General features: G+C 33.0%; 2 protein-coding genes across 8 annotated transcripts in view; both read left to right on the forward strand.

Moving 5' to 3' along the window:
• Positions 1-2,999: 2,999 nt before the first annotated feature.
• LOC110996393 (pancreatic lipase-related protein 2) lies at positions 3,000-6,589 on the forward strand. 3 transcript variants are annotated; one of them, XM_022264042.2, is made up of 4 exons: positions 3,000-3,230; positions 4,757-4,901; positions 5,188-5,328; positions 5,445-6,589. In XM_022264042.2, exons 1-4 carry the CDS (start codon positions 3,128-3,130, stop codon positions 6,121-6,123), a joined length of 1,068 nt encoding a protein of 355 aa, XP_022119734.2. In that variant the 5' UTR covers positions 3,000-3,127; the 3' UTR covers positions 6,124-6,589. The 3 variants fall into 3 exon arrangements, with proteins under 3 accessions (XP_022119734.2, XP_022119736.2, XP_022119735.2); XM_022264043.2 differs by having other exon boundaries at positions 3,142-3,226; XM_022264044.2 differs by lacking the exon at positions 5,188-5,328.
• A 3,720-nt stretch (positions 6,590-10,309) lies between these two features.
• Positions 10,310-21,188, forward strand: part of LOC110996392 (oxysterol-binding protein-related protein 3) — a 32,821-nt gene continuing 21,942 nt past the window's right edge. For all 5 annotated transcript variants that reach the window (XM_022264037.2, XM_022264038.2, XM_022264039.2 and 2 more), the window contains exons 1-6: positions 10,310-10,414; positions 12,914-13,009; positions 14,793-14,949; positions 16,622-16,760; positions 17,246-17,466; positions 18,235-18,332. In XM_022264037.2, the coding sequence (XP_022119729.2) occupies positions 10,387-10,414; positions 12,914-13,009; positions 14,793-14,949; positions 16,622-16,760; positions 17,246-17,466; positions 18,235-18,332 (739 nt within the window). In that variant the 5' untranslated portion in view covers positions 10,310-10,386. The remainder of the gene's footprint in view (positions 10,415-12,913; positions 13,010-14,792; positions 14,950-16,621; positions 16,761-17,245; positions 17,467-18,234; positions 18,333-21,188) is intronic.

Here is a 21,188-nt window from a genome sequence, read left to right on the forward strand (position 1 = left end):
CTATAATAACTACTTAAAATCATTTTAAATCTTTGCGAATTATTTAGTCGAATCAATCGTAGCAGTATCTATTACATTCTTTTATCGTATTTACGACGATAAGGTCAATATTGCATGAATGTTTTTCAATTAAGATTACAAATTACCGATTTCTTTGTTTGTATAACTGTATTAGTATCAATAACCGCTAATTCAGGACATTTACGGTATTTGTTACCAAAATATTGTATAAAAGCTTCCGCAGTAGTCAAATGTTGAACTGTGTCAGAGTTTCGTATCCTTTAGGTACAATCGAATCAGTAAAATACAAAAATACACATTATGGAAGCTGTGGCAACGTTAAAAATATTCGTAAGTATTTCTAGAATTCAAATTGTTTTTTCTCTAAGGTTACTTTATGAGAAATATATAAATAGATATATCTATAAAGACCATATTTGATACATACAAAGAACTACAACAGTAGGAATTTAAAATTTCGTTAAAGCGGTTCGCTTGTAAACGTGTAATTCTTAGTAGATAATGTTACTATTTATTACTATATACATTTGCATTTGATTTCCGGTGAAACAATAAGGCATATAGGTGCAGAAAATCCATATTTAAAGTATACATAATTCTGATATAGTATTATATAGATACCAGCTGCTATCCAATACATAAAAACGTATATAAACAAAGGTTAACGTACGAATTAAGAGTACATAAAAACCATGGCTGTAACCAATACATCTCTCATGTACGAAATATTATTTTAATTAACCATTGTTTGGCGATGTGTCCTTGGCGGTTTAATTGTTTACATTTTAGGGTACAATGCTTGAGGCCGCTACGATGCATTCTGGGTAATTATAATCAGCAACGTGGAGGACACTGTCGATTATAAGTTTAGAAATTAGGATGGATCCCGGCATTAACAACAATGAATGCTGTGTATTAAGGTTGAAAATATCCGATCTGTCAATGTTGAACTTGTCACTGTCAAATAGTCATCTTTTTGACAGTGACAAATTTAACCTAATAGGTATATAAAATAATAATATAAGCTTGTAATTTATTGCAATTTTTAGAAGACTGTTTCTTTTCTAGGTTCTTCTTGCTCTGTTATCATTTATCCAGCTAGGCCAAACAGCTCCCAACAAACCGAATCTTCTGGAACATGTGTATTTGGATAAACTAAATAAGCCCTGGTTCACACCTGATATACCTTCCGAGTTTCCCAGGAAAGGTGAAGGACTTTGCAAAGGGAAGAGATGTAAAGTTGACTGTGATGATTGTCAAGTACACGTGCCCTTAGATGGTAATTGGGAATATATAAATAATTAAAATAGTATGCTGTTTTATTTTTAAACCACAGTACTTAATATTGCTAAGTTTAATTATTGCAAAGTAATGTAATGAATAGCGCCATTAGGCTTAAAAAATAGGAGCTATCTTTATATCTACACATAGACTATCAATATATTTTTGGGTTTGAGTCATGTTTCTCAAATATCATTAGCAGCTTCTTGCGATATCTTTTGAATCGCTTATTCCTGAAGTTCTTGTTAGTGTTGACGTCAATTTCTTTCACGAGAAGAGTTGAGGAACTCTGAGAAGATAGCATGTAAAGACCTTAGTTGAAATGATCCAAGAAATGAAATCAATCTCGAGGTCTGGTTAGGACTAAGCCTAGCAATCGTAAGAAGATTTTCAAACATTTTTGACCTCTGCATATTAATTGCATTGTTTTTATTAAAATACAGGAAACAGAAATGGCCGGGGTCGATGCGTAAATTTGTAAAATAGATACGATATTTCCTAGTTTTTCATTTAGTTCTGTAATTTTTATAAAAACTGTTGGCTACCTACATACATATATCAATAAAAAATAGTGCTTGGAAACCCTCCACGCGTATGAAGTGAAATCTTCACTCTCCATCTGTCTATCCCCCCTCTTTCCCCTCCCCAGGAGCGTTTAACGTTTAACGCAACGTTACAAACGTTCGCTTAAATAATTTCATTTTAGGTAGAAAAATGCAACATCAAAATGTAATTGTGGTGTTACATTTTGTTTGACAACTCTTCCAACCAAGCAATTTCGACATTGTTATATGACACTACATTATCTCAACATAATTTATACCCATTTTATTATTATAACATAGTTATTATATTGTTGCGTTTAACGAGATTCATACATAGATTAGGTACTTGCATAATGTTTTGTGACATAACAAAAAAGCTAGTTAAAAGCAACAACGTAGGAATAGGATAGGATTTTTTATGGAATTGCTTGAAGAGTTCTTTTAATTTTCATTCATTGAAAAGCGACAGGAAAGTGGGCTGTTGTTCTAATTCCGTAGCTACTTACTTGTTAGCATAATTGGTATGTTTATTAGATATAATATTTATGCCATTAATCTAGATACGGAGTTGTACTAGAGGTTCGAGAATTTTACCGTTTAGAGATGACGTAGTATAGGCATTCTGTTCAGATCTGGGCCTCAAATTTCTGTATCTATTTTGAGATCATTTTTTTTTCTAATAGACAAGGAGGCTGATAAGCTGATTAAAGCCGTATGTACTTAACACGCCTTCGAGTTTTTGCGTCTAAAACATCGTGAGCTAACCGGCATTCCTCACGATGTTTTCCTTCACCATACGAGCGAGTGTTTAGTGAGTAGGAAGTCCCGTGCACAGCTGGGGTTCGAACCTACAACCTCAGGGATGTGACATGCACGCTGAAGCCACTAGTCTATAACTATATAGGTTTTTCAAAAATATCAAAATTGCCCCAATAATTGCGCTTCCGCACCTGTGCCTTATTTATGTTCTGCTAAGGTTTTCCGCTGGCGTGGTGACCCAAACTGACTACTGTCTTCCAAACTTGGTACCGATTATGTGGTATACGGCTTTGTATATGTAAACTAGCAATATTGGCCAAGGTTGCTAGATTGTGAGGAATTGCAACCTCTAATCTGCGGGATTGTATGCTTTAAGTCACTATACGTCTGGCATCCTAAACGCACTGACGCAAAACTCTCCTTCAATATTTCCCGCCAAATAACGTCTCATTTGAAATAAATGATGTATATTGTCATTGATTTATAACAGACTGGCACGTTTTGAATAAAATGTAGTGAAAATGTGTTGCGCAAGGGTATTTCTTGTATTATGTGTGTTTATGTATATCAAATGTCACGACCAGAGAGCAGAGCAGGGATATCCGAGTGGATTAATGTCAGTATGTATGTGTTTCTGATTCCTTTCTCGATAAGTAATGTTTATTAGCAAAGCTACCATATACAAAAATATCCTATACGTGAATATTAAAATGAAATCCGTGTTTTTGCACTAAATTTCTGATCTCATTGATAAATAAACGTATGCACCATTATGGAAAACTAGCAAATAGAACATAAGTTTATGAATTGATTTTAAATTAGCTTTTTATTGACTTCGCTTCATATTATCGATACAATGTTGTGTTGTTCCCACAGTAATGTAAGAGCATGCTCCTATTTCACGCCTTGCGGATAGAGGTGATAGAGATAGACAGCTAGAGGCTCGGTTTTCGTATTAATATGTTCACTTTTTTTAAATAGTTTATTGCTTTAACATGTATTGAGGGGTATGATGTATTGGTTGCAGCCTTCAACTTATTTTACATCAATAAATTATATTTAAAAAAATTGAAGTGATTTTTTAAAACAAATCCTGCACTGATGTAATGCCAAAAATATTTTAATGACAATAAATTTGTCTATCTTATAATGACAAATTTCTCACAAATCATCAAAGTAATCATTCGAAAAAAATCTTAATTATTTACCTAACGAATTCCTTCTTTTAAATTTCTAATTTCTGAACCACAATCAACAACAAACAAAAATCGATTAAAAATGTAGAGTGGTCAATAAGCTTACATTTACATACCACTTGGTATAATAAGCTTACGTACCTCGTCAGTATGAGTTCTAAATAGCAAAGGCTATATGAGTCAACAGATTTGTCAGTTGTGCTAGCATATTTTACGAAAGAACCGGTCTGTGAACTATACCATTTAATTGTAATATTTTCTAACAACAAACAATTTCCATGCACTATACTTGTGACTACCGAGACACACGTATTTAAGTTCACATATATTATATTCATGACTTTGTCTTCGTAGCACAAAACAAGAGTTTGACAGTCGTGAAACGCAACAATAGTGCATATCCTACCAATAAGTAATAAAATTATTATTTGGAACTTATGTAGAACTTATCCGTACATTGAAAAACAGTCCTCACTGTCGAAATTATAACAAGAAACGAATTACTAGAAAACTTAGGAAGGACTTTTTGGCGTTTTGATTAAAATGAAAACTTTTTTAATGAAATGAATATTTTGTATGTAAAGTTAATGCATGCGAACGGACATTACTTAAATATAAATATGAAGGAAATGGAGAGTCGCAATCTCTACCTCAGTAATTATATCAAATTACAGTATTAAGAGTATTTCAAAGTGTTCCAGTTTACATACATTTGTAACAAATTAAATATTTAAAATTTAGACGATATTAATCTTTATTTTGTGGTGTAGCATTTAGATATATCTTATACTGAATATAGTTATTCATATATAGTATATGCGAGAAATGTATGGTGAAATAACAAAAGAACTGACGAATATAATTAAAAGTGTTTTAGTGTTGAAAAATATCTAATTATAAGTTCCACTCAGTGTTTTCCAAGTTTCATAGCCCCTTTTGCTTTAATCATTTCAGGTCCTGGTTCCACGAAGCCAGCGACTATACCCAGGAGCCAGTTAAAATACCTTAACTTCGTCGTCCAGGGTGCAACCAACCGGCAGAAGTACACTTATTGGACCGCTAAAAATATTGCGAAAGATCCAAGAATAGATTTTAGAAGGTACATTACGTTGTTACTAAAACATTTTGACTAAGTATTGATTTTTTTTATTTGCTTTTAGTATAAATTAAACCTAAGTAGGATTAGCAATCATTATAAATTAAACACTCGATGTGGTATTTTAGTGGTGATATATTTGCCATAAAATTGTTTCAGGCGCTTAGTTTTATAAAAACTAAACGTTATGCTTTATGCCTTTAACATCGATCAAATTCAGATGTCATTTATTTTTTGATTTTTATGTATAAAAGTCAGTGAAGATAAAAACCAAATTTTTACATTTTAGAATGACGTTGGTAGTAGCAATCGGTTACTTGGACAGCACAAACTTCCCCATATCCATGATACTAACAAACGAATATATAAGGAGAGGATATAATGTCATTCTTATCGACAATCAGAGATTTGCTACTGTGCATTACTTTTTGTAAGCATATTTTCCTATTTTAAAACCTCTGCATTTGGTTTATTATTAAAAGTATATACATGTACGTCATGTGCATTTATATATAAAGAAAATCCTTATAAATTATCTTTTCACAGAGCAACGCGCCTTATGCGACCAGTCGGCAAACACGTAGCAGAAATCCTTGCTACCCTCACACGTTCCGGCCTAGATCCAACAAAACTAGAACTTCTAGGTTTCAGTCTAGGTGGCCAGACTGTCAGCTATATAGCTAAAAACTTCCAGCTTTTGACAGGACGAAACATCTCTCGAATAACTGCACTAGAACCAGCTGGGCCCTGTTTTAGAAATCTTGGTCCGACAGAAAGATTGGGATCGACTAACGCTGACTTTGTCCAAGTTATTCATACGAATATTGACGGTTACGGTATGGCAAATAGGATGGGCCATGTCGATTTTTATGTGAATGGTGGAGAATATCAGCCGGCTGACTTGAATTTATTTCCGTGTACGGCTACTTGCAGCCACTTTAGAGTGCTGGCTCTTTGGGCAGTCGCTGTACGGAATCCAGAGAAGTTTATCGCAATAAAATGCAATACGATTCAAGAAGCAAGGGATGCTGAATGTTATAAAAATAAATTAGTGACAAATGTTATGGGCTTAGACGTCGACGTGAAGAAACATGGTATATTTTTTTTGTCGACCAGTAAGAGTTATCCGTTTTATTTAGGAAAGGCTGGTATTAAAAAGGAATTTGCAGCTTGGAGACGTATAAGCGATATAAATGATTCCAATGAGACTGACATTTATACGTAGATTACAATGGTAATATTTTCGTTTTTATAATAACGTATTGCTTTACAAATTTACAATATCTAAAGTTTTTTATTTGAATAAAAATATCAAAATAGATGTCGCTAATATAAGAAAAATAGTTTAAAACAGCGCCATCTATCGCGGTTATATTAAATATAATTTACAATTTGACTCATAAGTCGCATTGACGTAAAATTGACATTTGTGTGGAAAACCTTGACAGCCTTTCAATTTTTCCTAGTCCTAAAATGGTGCTCTATTCTCGCGCTTTTCTTTCGAAATTAAATCAATTTAACGTAAAAATGAGTTATAATGTAGTATAATCAAATAGCTGTGGTGCCGTGATATTATTTAAATTTGCAGTATTATTAAATATTAATTAAATTTTATGTGAAAATCCCCACATCGCTTCAGATCAATTCCGTCTGTAATATTTAAGATCTGATTTGTTATTTAAAGCGTCTTACGTAAGTATTATTATTTTTTTGTTATTAAACATTGTAGTTTTCAAAGGCGATGTCCAATTCTTGTCACGTAATTGTTTATTTGGCTTTTTATAGGTACATAAAATAATTTTCGACACCCATTTTTCCGCTGTATTCGTTACGTTTAATGTTTTACAATTACAAGCAATTAATTGCGATGGATTCACGAAGAACTGGTTTTTGAAGGCTTTTCTTATTTCTCAATTGCTGGCTAATTCTATGTATTTTACCTGTTTCTTAGCAGCTGTATTAGAATTATGATGTCATGTTTTATGTATTCATTAACAATAATTTAACCATCTAACTTAGTCATTATAAGGCTTAAACTTGTAAATGGTTTGGCTTTATTAAATATCTGATATCAGTAATTAAATAGCATAAATAAAACAAACACAGTAACAACCATTAAATTAGCTTTATAATTGTGATATTATTGCAATTTCTAATTATGTTTTGTTTGATTAAAATTTGTATCTATGACTATACATCATGCAGTATTAATGAATGATAGCAAACTATACTAAAAAAAGTGCTTCATTATTGTATATTTTTTCTTACTAGTCAAAATCAATTATAACAACATCGAAGGGACTACTCATATTTGGGTGTAAATATTGACAGCTGATCATATTGTTTTTGAGTAAATAATACTAACCTATTATTGAACTAACTACCTACTGTATATACTTGTACATTTATTTCTCATGAAAATTATAATAAAAATACATTACATACAATTATTTATCATTTATCTACATCTACAAAAAGTGTTAATTTTTAATGAGGTGATCCTAGCTGAAACCTTTGATTTAGGTCAACATAACCAGTATAATGTTCTAAATGATGTCTTCATAAATGGATTTGACTGTATTACCACTATTATTTATTAATTAGGAATCAGGTCATTTAAAAGATTATAAGGAATTATACTGACAAATATTTAATTTGTTTTTAATTATCAAGTGAGTAAGATTTAATGTGCTAGGTTTATTTTATAATTAAGAATTCTAATAAGTGTTGTTTCAATGTGTTGGTGTTTCTTTCTTTTCTCTTTTTCTATTTGTATACATTATATTGCACTAACAAGGCAAAATAATTAAGACAGAAAAGATACTTCTTGTTGATAATATTTATTTTCATAGTTTTCTAATTAATAATTTTGAGATGGCTAAAAAAACTATTTTTATTATTTATATGATAGTACATAAAACCACATTTTTTTGACAGGTGTACTGATTCTCTGACTGAAAAGTTAAATGCAATAATAATGCAAGTATATAATTCCTGCTTCTATTAAGTATATTAATTATTTGTTGTATTAACACAATAATGAGTAATTGAATACAGTAATTGTTGATTTTGCTAATCAAAATATAAAATTAACATCACATTAACCTTTGTTACATTTGAACAATAATTTTCAATGTTATTATTGGATATATGCTCATCCACTTTATTTTCTGGTATTATTCAATTCTAAATGATTATATTTTTGTTACTGTTTTACAGCAAGTAGTGTTAGCCTCAGTGTCTCACACCTTTGGCCTTGTATATGCATCTCAGCATATTTCTATGTGCACAAATAACATCTGCATGTTAAATGAAAATGTAAAAACGTATACATCTGAGAAATTAAACTTCTTTGTTAATTAATTATTACATAGGTAAAAGTCCCAATAGATGATCATGTACCAGTATATGATCATGACTATGTAGATGTAGGAACAAGTGCAGTGACGGTTTCGCACGTGTATCTATTTTTAATACAGTTGCAAAAAAATTATATAAGCAGGCAGCAGGCAAAATTTTAGGCGCCAACCGTAAAATAATATAGGCAGAGATTTTTTGTTTTCGTCATAGATTCTTGGTAGGCAAAGGGAACTATGCCCATACAGCCAAGTCTTCAGTAGAATTTTTTTTATTGATATGAAATGAAATTTAATGAGATGGAATGAAAAGAAACCTTACTGAACTCATTGAATCCATTCATTAAATCTGATATTGAAACAAATTAATAGCTTCTTTTTAGAAATATTTGCATGAATCATAAAAACTCCTATGATTTTTTCTTTTTGTAGAAACTTTCAAAAGGTTGTTTTTTTCTTTTTAATAGACATTGTATTGACAGTTGGGAATGAAAACGCACGAGTGTGTAATAGCCCACATCCCGATCGCTATACGTCCCTGCAATACGCTACTTTTTGAGCAACTGTATTAAAAATCCATATCTATGTTGTCAGTTCAAAATTGCGACTAACTCTCCAAGCCTTTACACTTACTTTACATGTTTTAATTTTATGTATGAATGAATCGTATTACTAAAATTGATCCATGACAAAGAAAGCCTGTGCAATAAACTGTCCATAGAATAAGAATCTACGGCCCGTAGCAATAACTCCCGGTATTTGAAACGGTTTACTTAAATTAGCTTCGTCTTTATTGTTCAAGCCTTCAACGTATATTAATCGTAAATTGAAGGCCTCGCATCGCTCTATGACATCATACGTTAGATCACGGCGTGATTCAATAAAGATTTACAAAATAAATAAACATATTTTAGATGACAAACTTCAAAGGTGATCCAGGAATAGTCTTTCATCATTGAACAAACTTAAGCGGGCAATATAAACTTCTGAGTATTGTAGAGAAATGTGGTGGTTGATGTTAGATTTCCTTCATCGATAAACATACTATACAACATACAAATCAAATCAAAATTTATTTATTCAGTTTAGTTGCGACTTAAGGCATGCTTATGAATGTCAAAAACGTTTACAAAATTCGCGAAAGAGCAAAACTACGCCATCCGTTCGCAAGACTACCAGGAGGTCTTGTTCAACAGAATTTTTATATTCAATTTTATAATCGTAGGACTAATTTCTGAGGTTAACCGTTTTATTCAAGAACTTCATTGGTTTTATAATAAGTATAGATAAATGAAGGCGCAGTTTATATTTTGTCCCTTTCAGTCAAAATATGTTATGGCCCTGATGAAAAGAGATAGATGAGTACGTTTGTACAAACTACAAATGAGTGTTAAAACGGTGCAATGGGACTGATTTTTTTTCTATATAAAGGACGAAAAAGTAAACTTAGGTAATCTTAAAGCTACTTAATATATCGTAACATCAATTAAACCTTACGTTATTGCTAGCGAGGCCCCGCATATAAGGCGAAAAAACCATTCACAAGGCCATGCATGCTGATTCGTCTCGATTATTACTATACGCGAGACTGATACGGAAATATTCAATATATCTGAGTACATTTATGAATTGGGCTAATATTTATTATAAATGAATGCTTACATACTTTAATTATAAATGTTATCCCTATTTTAGTCCAAAATATGATCATATTTTATCCTTTTGTAAGCAAATATAATTTTGCACTTAATTAAAAGTAATTTATATAAAATTTATTATTTAAAAATTGTATTTCCTTATTTGATAAACGCTCATCTACCTTTTCCTACTAATTTTATAATATGCAATACTAATTTTAAAAATAGATTATGTTCTCAGTAAACAATCATTAAAGATTTAATTCCGATTTCTAATAACACAACTGATATTGCTTGTTTTGATAAAGTTATCAATTTTGGCTTTATTGTATCTAGATTATCCGACACGTCAGTCGATTCGCTATGGTGCTTTAAATAAATGTATTTTTATTAATAAATAGCTAATATAATATTAATTATATCTGACAAAGGAAGTGATACCATTTATACTTTTTATGTGGATAAAGGTGTAATTTTTAATAGAAAAAAATTAAGATGAAAGACCCTTTGTCTCTTCTGAATGGTATGTTTGTAAAATTTATTTAATAATAATAATATATATTACGTCCGTATATAAGTCCGGAACTCTCGTGAAAAAAATATTAAGTAATTTACGCCCCATTATTTAATATCTGGCTCGAATATAATATAACTGAAACGCCCAATACTAATGGATTGCGATCGACTTAAATTTTGACTTATGTACCCCGCGTTCCCAATGTACGTTAGTGCTACGGAAATTGAGAAGCCTATGTGGAAAATGTATAGAAAAACGTCGTTGGAAGGTCGATAGTTTAAAAAGATCCATATGAACTCGTTTTTTTCTAAAGAAACGAATGATATTGTTGGCACCAAATGTTCGATAGTTTCGTCGATATACATACTCTGAGAAAGTTATTTGTTGGCAGCAACATTTGCCATGCATTTAAAAGCGAACGTCATAAATGTTTGTACTAAGCTTAAAGGTTTCCATATTTTTTTATAATATCACGTCTTTCATTTATTTTACCAAGTGAGGTATAAAGCAGTGTTGGCATATTTTTGGCTTTGGCATATTGGCTTCAAAATGCAACTCTCATTCCCGACTGAGCGCTAATGGACTTTCTGTAGCACGTACGTGAAGGAAAATATCGTGAGGGAAGCGGCATGTCTACGACTCAATGACGTCGCCGTGTCGTTCGTACGACGATTCGTTCGTGGGAGACTCCTCCCATTATGGTATATTGGCAGTCGGGTTTGGCGGGGGTAAGGATAGGACTCAGTTGTTACCTGCCTCGGCCTTTTTGGGGAGCTGAAGACATCCATCAGTCAAAGTCAGTAGTGGGTAGGATAGTAAATATTGTCGTGAGTCCCACGTATTCCCTGCTCCAGTAAAATACCGCAGGTATATCCGTAAAAGTATGTCTTTAAGTTAAAAAATAAAAATAAAAAAGGTATTCGCATATTAACTATTTTCACTAACTACGCCTCAAAAAATCGATCTTGCTAGAAATAATAAAATTCTAGTTATTACGTCCACCTATAATTACCATTAATTGCAGCATAATAAGCGGTATTCTGTCGTGAAAATAAAATTGTTATATAAATACAACTTCCGTCAGCGTCGGCATAATTTGGCTCAGTTTGAATCAGCTGTTTCGTTCTATATTTTTTTCTACGCGTCTTTGAGGTCGTGATATTTAAAGTATTTGAGAATGTTGCTATCGTTTGAGTAGGCAAAGAGCTAATTATGTAATGCGTAAAGTTTTATATGAAAGGGAATGTTATAAAATTTTGCGTTTAATACTAAGTCGTTAAATCGATTTTCATGTTTTTACAAATACTAGATAAGTGTAACTTTTAGATGTTTAAAACGTCTGACGCCTTACAGAAATTAGGAGTCATTAATAGATTTAATCAAAATTATTTATTATTACTGTATGTATATATTTATCAGTGGCCTTACAACCCCTTTAGGACTGGGCCTCAGATTTCTGAATCTGTTTCATGATCATTTTTAAATCAAATAGCCAAGTAGGTGATCAGCCTCCAGTGCTTGACACACGCCGTCGACTTTATGGATCTAAGACATGTCGGTTTCCTCACGATGTTTTCTTTCACCGTTCGAGCGACTTGTTAATGCGCACATTAAGAGCAAGTCCATTGGTGCACAGCCGGGGATCGAACCTGGGAGGGATGAGAGTCACACGCTAAAGCCATTAGGCCAACACTGCTGCTGCTTCATTTCTAATTACTACTCGACTAATATTTTTAAAACTATTAATATATATAAAACTATCAAAAAAAAATAATATTTTAATAATATTGTTCATGTTTCCTAATCTGTAGTAGGTACGTTCTTAATAATTCCGCTGTCAATTAATCGGAAAATACATAAAAAACGAAATTTCCATTTTTTGTAACTGCATTGCTTATAACCGTAACTGATACTCGACTAGAATACTTAATATAGAATTGCAAAACATTTCTTTGTGTACTTGATGTTTTCTTGTCACAAACATTGTACACTCGTCTTGGTGACCTAAATAGTAGTTTTATCTTACTTTGCTCGTCCGGTGATTACAATGCTCAGTATTCTTACATTATCAAGGTTCTTTTAGTTAAAACTACAGAATATTATTATTTTATTAAATTTAAATTCATTTTGTATAGATTGCGTAGGGATGTGTAGACTAGAAAGATCTGTATATCTTATCTATGGCTTTGCATCATTCAAATCAATCAAACATCCTTACCATCTGTAGATGTTTGAAACATGGAGTTGATCATCATTGGCCAAAAGGTCTAGATACCAGGCCATTAACTCCATAAAAAATGTATCAACTCGTATCACAAACGTTAAACAGCTGTTGAATTCAAACAAAATAAAATATGTAATAAAACAAAACAATACAAAAGTAAAATCCGAAGGCATCGGGTCAACCTGTCTCCTAAGATAATTTGTCTCGGATTTTTCGTAACGTAATAATAAAATGCAAAAATTCACAATAATGTTCTAATAATTGTTGTACTTATGTTTCAGCGTTAAGATGGTTGGTGCGCAACTGTAACAACAAAATGTCAAATCAGACTGGGCTCAAGCATGTCGCCACAGAGCCGACGAGACTTGAGAGCAAACGTGAGTATTAATATTTGAAGGGAGGGCGCAGATACTATTTAAAATACTACAGACGAAATTATCTACACTAATATTATAAAGAGGAAAACTTTGTTTGTTTGTTTGATTGTAATGAATAGGCTCATAAACTACTGGACCGATTTTAAAAGTTCTTTCACCATTCGAAAGCTACATTATCCACGAGTAATATAGGCTATATTTAATTTTGAACAAAAATCGGGTTCCGTAAGATATTAGGGTTTTTCGGACACAAGGTGTAAAAAATCAACCAAAAAATAAAAAAAGGGGGTAGCATAGCAAAATGTTCCATGTTGGCATGTACTAAAAAGGTAGGCTAGGCATTAAGGAGAAACGAAGTTCGCGGAAGCAGCTAGTTTATGATAAGACAAGTGGACGTTTTTACTGTAATTTGTAGGCACTGTTTAGTGACGTAAACTATTAAAGCCTTTGAAGAAATGGAGAATGAAATAATGACCAGCGCTGTGGAACTCTGCTCCTCAGCATAATGCTGAGCCAGGCCCAATTGCAAGCACAGCACACACGCATAACACACTTAAAACGTACTTTTTTTGCTGTTATTTTGTGTTTAGTTACACTAATAAATGTTGTGTCTTTGGCTATGTCTAAATGTCAACGACAATCAAGATAGACCCGTACATACTACGACTTAGAAGGTTGAAGAGACTCCTTTTCCCATAAGATTTTTTTCTTTCATTTAGATAAGTCGTTTACGTTTCAAAAACAAGTGCTTCCTTATTTACTAAATGTATCGTAAAATGCATATAAATCAACGTCCTTGAGTAGCCTAATAGCCATGTATAATGTTTAGTAGAAACAATAGCGGAACGAATTTTGCATAATTAACGAGAACTTTAACGTAGTTGAAGTAATGTTATTTGAAACGGACTGGAAACATTGTACGAAGATGCTTAATTGTTTCTCGTGTCTTCTAAATGTAGTGGGAATTTAAGGGGTTGACAATGAATAAAAATCATTGTATTCAACCTGCGATCGATCAAGCAATTTGTAGTTAGTATTAAATAATTTTAGTTTGCATAAAACTACATTTTGACAACTTGATTCTGCATCCTGCGATTTCGGATCCAGTTTATTGATTAGTTGCAAGATTTGTTTGTGAAGTGTGACGCGTAACCGAAAAATGTGACGCGAAACCGAAAATTGTGACGGTAATTTTTTTCTATCGCCGATAAAGAAGTTTCACTTCAAAAAGACGTTTGCAGAGTCAAACTTGCGTCTTTTGTTTTACATTCCATTTGGTAGTGCTTACTACCAATAGTATGTTTTAGTGCACGCAATAATTAATACTGTAAAAGAATACATCGTGGCACGTGCAAAGAAAGAACGCTAAACTTCATAAAAAAATTCTCCACGATTCTGTCTTGATCATTTCTAGGACAGATTAGTCAAACTAGATAGTTTTTGAAAGTAATGTTTTATTCCCGTTTGGTACACAATTCTAAGCAGTTCTTAAATGTTGTCTTATGTTGTCAAATCTTGAAAGCATACCCTCGAATCAAGTGTTTGATTTAAAGAAAAACACTTTTATAACGGATTGACGTTATGTATTATTGTTAACTTCTAATTATTTAAACATAATTTTACATTTAACCGACGTTTCAATCAATCAATCCGTTAAAAGTGCGAATGAAATTGTAAAAAAAGTTTAAATTTGTAAAAGTTATGTTAATATAAGACAATACCAAGTATTTCATTCTAACTGAGTCGTTTGCAGAATTCTTAAGCAAATATCGATGTATTCCAGGCGAACGACGTCGTGGCGCGGCAGGTCGGGCATCCGCGTTACGTAGGGCTCCGTCAGACTCCGATTGTTCCGGAGAGACAGCTTCCCTATCTGCGGATAGCGGGGATAGGTCTGTCAGGCCTTTGCCACCTCCACCAAGGACTGGCAAGTCTAGAGGGTAAGTTTAACAAATATAAACCGAATAAAAATAAATAGTTGTGTGAATTTAAACAACTATTTATTTGTATTTTATTTTTCTTATGAAAATCAAATAAATGAAAATAAATCAGTGGCACAACAACCTCTTTTAGGTCTTGGCCTCAGATTTCTGAATCTGTTTCGTGATCATTTTTAAATCTAATAGGCAAGTAGGTGATCCGCCTTCAGTGCCTGACACACGTCGTCGACTTTTTGGGTCTAAGACATGTCGGTTTCCTCACGATGTTTTCCTTCACCGTTCGAGAAAATATTATACATAGAAAGAAAGTCCATTGGTGCACAGCTGGGGATCGAACGTACAACCTCCGGTATGAGAGTCGCACGCTGAAGCCATTAGGCCAACACTGCTGACTTAAATGTATTAAAAATAAATGACACAGAATACAACAGATGACAGATCTTTTAATCCAAAATTGAGTGGCGGTCAAAAACGAAGTTGATGAGTCGTTGTTAAATTCAGCGCTTTTTAAAGCACTGTTTGCTTAGCACAACTATTTGGTTCGAACCAATTCGACGTAGGCTCCTTCAAGAAAGAGCGTATCAACTCCTAAAAGGCCTTCAACTGGCGCGCCTTATGTTAGTGTCTGTGTGTGAAAGCCCATGGGAGCGGCAGTGTCACTTAATATCAGATGAGCCTGCCTGTTTGCCCCTGTACTATAAAAAGTACATAGTCAACATTGTAAATAGGCGTTGTATGTGGGACGCAAGTTTGTGATACGTTTTAAAATATCGTGACACATAAAGCAACAGTTGCAGTCACGTTCTGTTTCAAGGTCTATATGGATATTAAAACTTAGGAGTTTTAGTCTGAAAAGTTTAGATCGTAATATAATTTAGAACATATTTAAAAAAAATATAGATTTTTAAGTTCTTGTTTATTTTGATATCTCGAACACACAATATCACATAACACGGGTGAACACAAAATTGACTGTGTGTAAAGCTTACATTTCGATAATTTTCGGTCGTAGACGAAAACAAATATGTTATCAAAAAGTTTGCGTATGTTGATGCTGATTACTGATTGAATTATTCATAAAATCTGTAATTAAATTGTTTATAATATAATATTAAAATGAATACGTTTAGTGCTATTATTAAGTTTTACTAACAACGTACATAATTGTGGAAAATAATTTATGTTCAAAAGTAAGTACTTTATTTTTGTATGTAAATTATTTTTGTGGAGTCGTGTTATTATTACATATAGACATTATAATGACAAGATTTATTTTCCCGGCTTGAAATATATATCGACCAATATCTAGTCCACGAATGTCGTAGTTATTTATTTTTACAATTGGGCAGGGGGACAGTAGACGTAGGTATAGATGATGGGAACAATATTAGTTGTAGCACAAGAAAAGCTTCAAAGTGAGCTTGACTGTACAATAAGTAATAGTATATAATTTGATATATATATAGCAAAACATATTTGGCAAATCAATTATAAGAAAAAGTCTTTTTCGATTGACTATTGGCTGCCCTTCCGCGACGCCCATGAGCATGTGCTAATTCAAGCTTTATACTGAGGTTATACAAGGGAATAGTAAATGAATCTGAAAACGTGATTCCTAGCTAAACATCAACAAAATACTGCACGTGTATAAAGTTCAAATTATTTTTTAAAGCAATTCTAGGCGTCGCCGAGGCAGCGAATGGGAGATATTGGAGGGACTAAAGGATGGACAGAGGTTTGACAAGAGACCGGAAGTGTTCAACGGGTACTTGCATAAGAAGCGGAAGTGGCCGCTCAAGGGTTGGCACAAGGTAACAAATATAATTTAAGACTCTTTATTGTATGTATACGATAGACTAACAGAACAAAGGCATAAAAAGTGATGTCAAATGATTAATTTTAAGGTGCGCGTTAAGGCGAGGGCCATATAAATAACACATGTGTCTACTTATCTACTCGCGTTAGAAGTTATATATGTAAACTAATGAATCATTAACATCAATCATACAAAACAATCAATAAACAGTCAATATTTTTTCAATAAAAAGTATCAAAATTTTTTCAATTAAAAGTATCAAAATTTTTATCGGTCGTCTATAAGTAATTTTGATAATTAATATTTTATTAAGGGAACTAATACTCCCGTTAAATAATAAATACGTTTCTGACATACCGAAGTCATACTTAGCGCTTAGTCTTGAGTTTAAGACCTAAAAAAAATCGTCCACCTGTGTAATGACTTATAAATCACATGGAGCCATTGGAAACCGGTACAATTTTTCTAATCCGTTTCCAGAGATTCTTCGTAGTAGACGGTGGTATTCTAGTCTATGCTCGATCTCCTTCGGACGTGGCGCGAGGAAGACTCCATGGGTCTGTGGATGTCGGTCTGTCTGTGATTTCGGCTAAAGCTCGGCGCCGGCGCATCGATATAGATGCAGATGAATTCATATACCATTTAAGGGCGAAGACACCTGAAGTTTTCAGGACATGGTTGAATGTTTTGAAGACGCATCGGTGAGTAATAAACTTGCTGCATTTATTTATTTATTCGGAAACCAAACAGAAACATCCTTATATTTACATTTGTTGAAATCATATTGATAAAGTAAAAACTAATCGATTCTAACTATTTGGATATTAATTTCTTAAAAGGCCAGCAACGCACTTTCGAGCTACCGGCCATTGGCTATCATTTATCATACGGCAAGCCTCCTAAACGTTTACATCCTGTTACATAAAAAGAAGGTTTACTTGTCAGGAAGATATCGCTTGATAGGGATCAGGCCGTTCACTTTAGTGACCGGATTTATACACTTAATGTATATATAATAATATATTTATATTTTACTATTTGCATTTTTGCTTATTAAGTCAAAATATAGTCTAATAATCTTAATCTCTTTAGACTTATCACATATATGCATTTATTTTTATCCAAGACTTTCTCTAAAGGCTCTGGAGACTCCATTTAAAACCTGATTCCGTCATGCTCTGCTCATCCTAGCAGGCTTGAGTTTCTCTCCTTCGTTGTTAAGTTCCTCAGGTGCCCAATGCACGATCATCGTTTCTTTAAAGCAGCAAAGCTCCTTGTGGGATCCCTTCCATCTTCCGTCAACTCCTGGATAAGCGTGCACTTCAATAGGCCGAATCTAACTTAACGTCAGGCGGAATTGTGGACAAATGTCTATCCAGTTCTGTGTATATATATAGCTGTTCCTTTGCGGTTGCTATGTATGGTGGCTTTATGGGTGAAGGGGATTAATATTATAATACAATTTTCAGATTATACAGGCAGCACTTATTGACTTTCGGTGCGCGTGAGTCGGTACCAAAGATACATGCGCCAGTAGATGATCTACCTCCCACAGATACTTCCTCACGTAAGTTTATACAATTTAATATAAATAAAAGGCAGTCACAGATATGCCGAAAAAAAAAAAAACATAGTTTGTTAGTTCTTAGGTGGCTGATCGGTTTATGAACATGCTGTATAGTCATTTGTAAAAAATCACAACATAGAAACAAATGTAGGTCGTCGCTGTGCCTTATATAAAATAGTTTTAATAAAAACTCAAAACGTACCGATTTTATTTAAGGAATGATCGTCTCCTAACAGAAACCTATAGACTCTGTTTAAAAAATAAAGATTACAGTAATCTTTATTTTTTCCTGTAATTGATATCTTGTAGATCTCCTTTCCTTTTCTTAAAAATATTTTTTACTAAAGGTATGACTCCTTCGAGCATTGAAAAGTCATCAATCTGCACATCATCAAGAAATATTCCTTTCCTAACTACTGTGTTCCCCGTCTCTATACCGAGTCCACTATTAAAAACAAAAGTGATTCCTATACCGAAATCCTATCAAATAAATAATATAAAAAAAATCGGTGACAAGCAACACAAAAGTCTATGTTCTATGAATTGTGTCGCCAAACGTAAAGAATACGGAAATTCAGTTTCACCTTCTGAGACTGATGGTGAAAAACTTGAATATAGCGATTTTAATACAACATCGCTTAGATTACAATCTTCTTTATTATGTAAATACTCGTTAAACTCGCCAACGAAGATACCGTTTGATAATGCATATAATTTTCTGACGCAAAATTCTGAAGAGGATAGCAGTAGAACTCCAGCATTCTTCTTCTTCAAACCCAAAGAAAAATGTTTACAATCTCCTATGCGGAAGAGCAACAAGTCTACAAATTTAGTCAAATATAAAAATATGTATGAAGAACCTAAACTTAAAAAGCGCCTAACCAAATGTATTTTGCTAGCAAATCTTCACTCCAGAGATACCAATTATACTAAATCAACAAAAAATATTGAAGTACAAATTGATGATAAGCAAAGTAAATCTTTTCAAGATGCAATGACTGCCTATGAATATGATTTTATAACAGAACGGCTTATGACGTCAGTTATTGAAACTGTGCAAAATAGCCATATGTTTCATATATACGATGATAGTATAAAAAGCTATATTAGTCAAATTGTAAAAGAGCTTTACACAATGAAACTGTGTCCTACCGACGTTCATCCTATTAAAATTTTATTTCGTTGCCTACTAGAATTTTGGCTTAAAAACACAACAATCGGAAGTATCAGAGATGAAATAATGCAAGTGAAGTCAATAGATCGGCAGTCTAATAAATACTTCACCAAAGATGAAAAAATTTCAAGTTATCAATTAGAAAGTGTTACAAAAGAAACACAATTTTATGGTATGAAACATAAAGAGAAGGCTGCTATTATTCCTGTCGATGATGAAAATAAAAAATCTAAAAAAGCCAAAGAACTAACAAAGTTCAGTCATAACGATAAAGAACGACAGATACAAAAACTCGAAAGAATATTGAAAAATACTGTTTACATCTGTGAAACAGTTCGCAATAGTGGCAGTAAAGAGAAAGATATAAAAATAACTAAGAGACTCATAGACAATATTGAAAAATTGTCTCATAAAAGCGAAATTAACAAGCCAAGTGTAAGCCCTCAGTGCGATGATTCTAACTCTTCAAACGAGTTGACCAAAATACAAGACACAATCAGTCATCTTATTAGTGAAACGGCTATTCCTGCAACAGTCGCCAAAGAATTCTTAAGTGTATATTTAGATTTGCTTCATAGCAGTCATAGTATTACTGACACCTGTTCGTCACAAGATGAGTCAAAGGTCGTTTCACCTATATGCGATGTTGAAACTGAAAGTGTACAGAAGAAAGTGTCTAGATGCGTTACCACCAGAGAGTTTTTAGGCGACAATATCAATGAAAAGAAGAACCTTGACTCTGGACAAATGTACTTAAAAGAAGTTCTAGATAAAATAACAACTATATTTACCAAGGAAAATAATGAGCATAATGATTTGAATGATCAAAAAAATGTATCAGAAGCTAATAACAGGCCAATGTTTGACGGCAATGAGGTAACACATCTAGAGGAAAATAAAAATCGGAATGAAACTCAAATCGATCCTTGGTTGCCTATTCGATATAACAGCACCTCAGATTCTGACAAGTTTTTTAGAGGTCAGCTTGGGAAAATTCACATACCGCTTATTGAAAATAAAAGCTTTTCAAAAGTGCCGATAGATCTTAAACCCTATTCAAGTAGTTGTGGCAGCAGAGAACGCAAAAATACAATATATGATTCTGATCCGTATAGCAGTGGAGGAACGTCAAAAGCTTATAGAGAACGCGAAAAAATTGAAATTTTACCAGGAAGTGATACAGCAAAGATACCCGATAGTCCTGAATCAACCAATGCAACTGAGTTCGATGATTCGCAATCTTGTTACCTATTATCGTTGAAAGGGTTAGCGGGAACTTTCAAGTCAAAGAAGAAATCGCCGCCAACTGAAAATTTTCCCCCATGCTCCTGTTCGTCTCCAAGCTATCCTGAAGAAATGAATGTCTTTGAAAAACAGCCAAGAGCTATAGATGAAAAGTTCATACTGCTACTCCTAGAAAATTTAGCTTCGTTATCCAAGAACGTTCCTAGTCTATATAAAGATATTAACAATTTTTATTTAAAACTAAAGAAAAAACATGAAAAAGCCATTTTAAATGCCAGTAAAATTCAGGGTTTGAGTCTTCTAGGTAAAATATATAACGAAGATGGCGTTGCGAAAAAGTTTGAAGATTCCGAAACGCAATATGATATATCTAACATAAACGATTTCAAAGAAACTACAACTAATACTAGCGTTGAATTTCAAAGAGAATATCGTAT

This window comes from Pieris rapae, chromosome 5, assembly GCF_905147795.1.
Source record: "Pieris rapae chromosome 5, ilPieRapa1.1, whole genome shotgun sequence".
NCBI classification, from domain to species: Eukaryota; Metazoa; Arthropoda; class Insecta; order Lepidoptera; family Pieridae; genus Pieris; species Pieris rapae.

Excerpts from the sequence above, each read along its gene's own strand:
- LOC110996393 (XM_022264042.2), top strand. The coding sequence starts at position 3,128 with ATGTGTTGCGCAAGGGTATTTCTTGTATTATGTGTGTTTATGTATATC. Across the intron at positions 3,231-4,756 it reads GAGTGGATTAATGTCAGTAT|GTCCTGGTTCCACGAAGCCA; the intron begins GTATGTGTTTCT and ends TAATCATTTCAG. Across the intron at positions 5,329-5,444 it reads GCTACTGTGCATTACTTTTT|AGCAACGCGCCTTATGCGAC; the intron begins GTAAGCATATTT and ends ATCTTTTCACAG.